General features: G+C 60.4%; 1 protein-coding gene across 2 annotated transcripts in view; it reads right to left on the minus strand.

Annotated features, from left to right (window-relative positions):
- Positions 1–483, minus strand: part of H2AZ1 (H2A.Z variant histone 1) — a 2,685-nt gene extending 2,202 nt beyond the window's left edge. The window contains exon 1 of one of the 2 annotated variants that reach the window (XM_027116996.1): positions 269–483. In XM_027116996.1, the coding sequence (XP_026972797.1) occupies positions 269–271 (3 nt within the window). In that variant the 5' untranslated portion in view covers positions 272–483. The remainder of the gene's footprint in view (positions 1–268) is intronic. The other variant, XM_027116997.1, reaches the window with a different exon arrangement.
- Positions 484–1,433: the final 950 nt, after the last annotated feature.

Consider the following 1,433-nt stretch of genomic DNA (forward strand, 5'->3'; position numbering starts at 1 on the left):
CGCGCCCGCCGCGGCCGCGCGCCGCCGTCCACCCGCTCGCCGCCCGCCGGCCCCCAGCGGCGCTGCGCGCGCCACCCAACCGTCGCCGCCCGCCGCGAGATCGGAGGCTGCTCCGCTCGCCGCCGACAAAACACCTCCCCCCGCTCTTCCAAATCCTGTCTCCGCGCGTTCCCAGCCGTTGCCGCTTCAAACCCATCTCCGTTTGTAACGGGTTTTTCTCCCGCCGGCAAAAACCCGCGGAGTCTTCGAGCGCCTCCACCAAGTTTACCATTTCAAATTCTGCTGAAGCTCAAACAAGCAAGGCAGAGAGAGGACTAGTCAAACACCCAGCGAGAACCTGCCGCCTACTCCTTCGTCGCACCGCGATTCAAACTGCGCTGTCTCCCGCCTTCCCCGCTCCCTTTATACTGCAGAATGTTCCCTCATCCGGGAACTCGGATTGCTCATCCCACCAATGGCTGCTACCCGCCCTCGGGACGCGTCCTTGAAGCCCCAGCCAATGAGCAAGCGAAGAAAAGGGCGGAGGGGCGGGCGCTTCGCAGCTCGAGCCGCTATTGGGGCGTGGGGAAGGTGGTGGGGGAGGGCAGAGGGATGGGAACTGGGGAGAAGAAGGGCACGGCGGCGGGAGGGAAGAAACAGAGCGAGCTACGCTGCGGGAGCAAGGGGACCCGCCGGCTGTGGTCACGTGCTTGGGAGGAGGGGCTGAGAGGCTTAGGGGAGGGGCATGCAGTACCGAGCACCGCCCCCCTCCCCCCCACTCACGTCACCCGCTCAGCCTTCTTCTCCTAGCCTGGTTCCAGAGACCACGTGAAGTCTCCGCGGGGTCTAGCGCGCCCTCCTTCCCGCCCTGCCTCCCCCCGCAAGAGTACCTCGCAGGCGGAGACCCACCAGTCCTCATCCTTCTTCCGGGGCCCGGGGTACCCTCCTCCCCGGTCCCCTCTGCATCGCTGCGGCTCCTCCGGTCTGACAGGTAGCGCGAACGCGTACAGTGAGAGGAGCCCCGAGTTCATCGCGAACCACAGCCTTGATAGTGATGCCGCGTTCCTTCCCCCTAGGCGAGTCCCGAGCCACCGACTGATCACGACCCACTGTTGCAACTTCATTTTCAGCTGAATGTCCCTACTCTTCTTTCCTCACGACTTGTGACTCCCCTACCTCCCCTACCCCACCCCAACGGGATAGTTTCACAGGAAATTCAGTGAGGCAAAGTCACCTCGTTGGTCACAAAAGACGTTTTGGTCTACCCATAGAGGGCTTGGGGTGAGGCGGTTATCTTTTCTTAAATCATAAGCCATGTTTTTCTGGAAATTACATGTCAATGGGTTGTACCTATAGCCTGGTGTCTAAAGTTGATTTAGTGAAACCTTAAAGCTATTATGTGTCAACTTGTATGCTAAACAGTTTGCTACATGACAAATGTTCGGTAAATGTCA

This window comes from Aethalodelphis obliquidens, unplaced genomic scaffold (assembly GCF_003676395.1).
Source record: "Aethalodelphis obliquidens isolate GAN/ISIS:26980383/991018 unplaced genomic scaffold, ASM367639v1 scaffold17, whole genome shotgun sequence".
Lineage (NCBI taxonomy): Eukaryota > Metazoa > Chordata > Mammalia > Artiodactyla > Delphinidae > Aethalodelphis > Aethalodelphis obliquidens.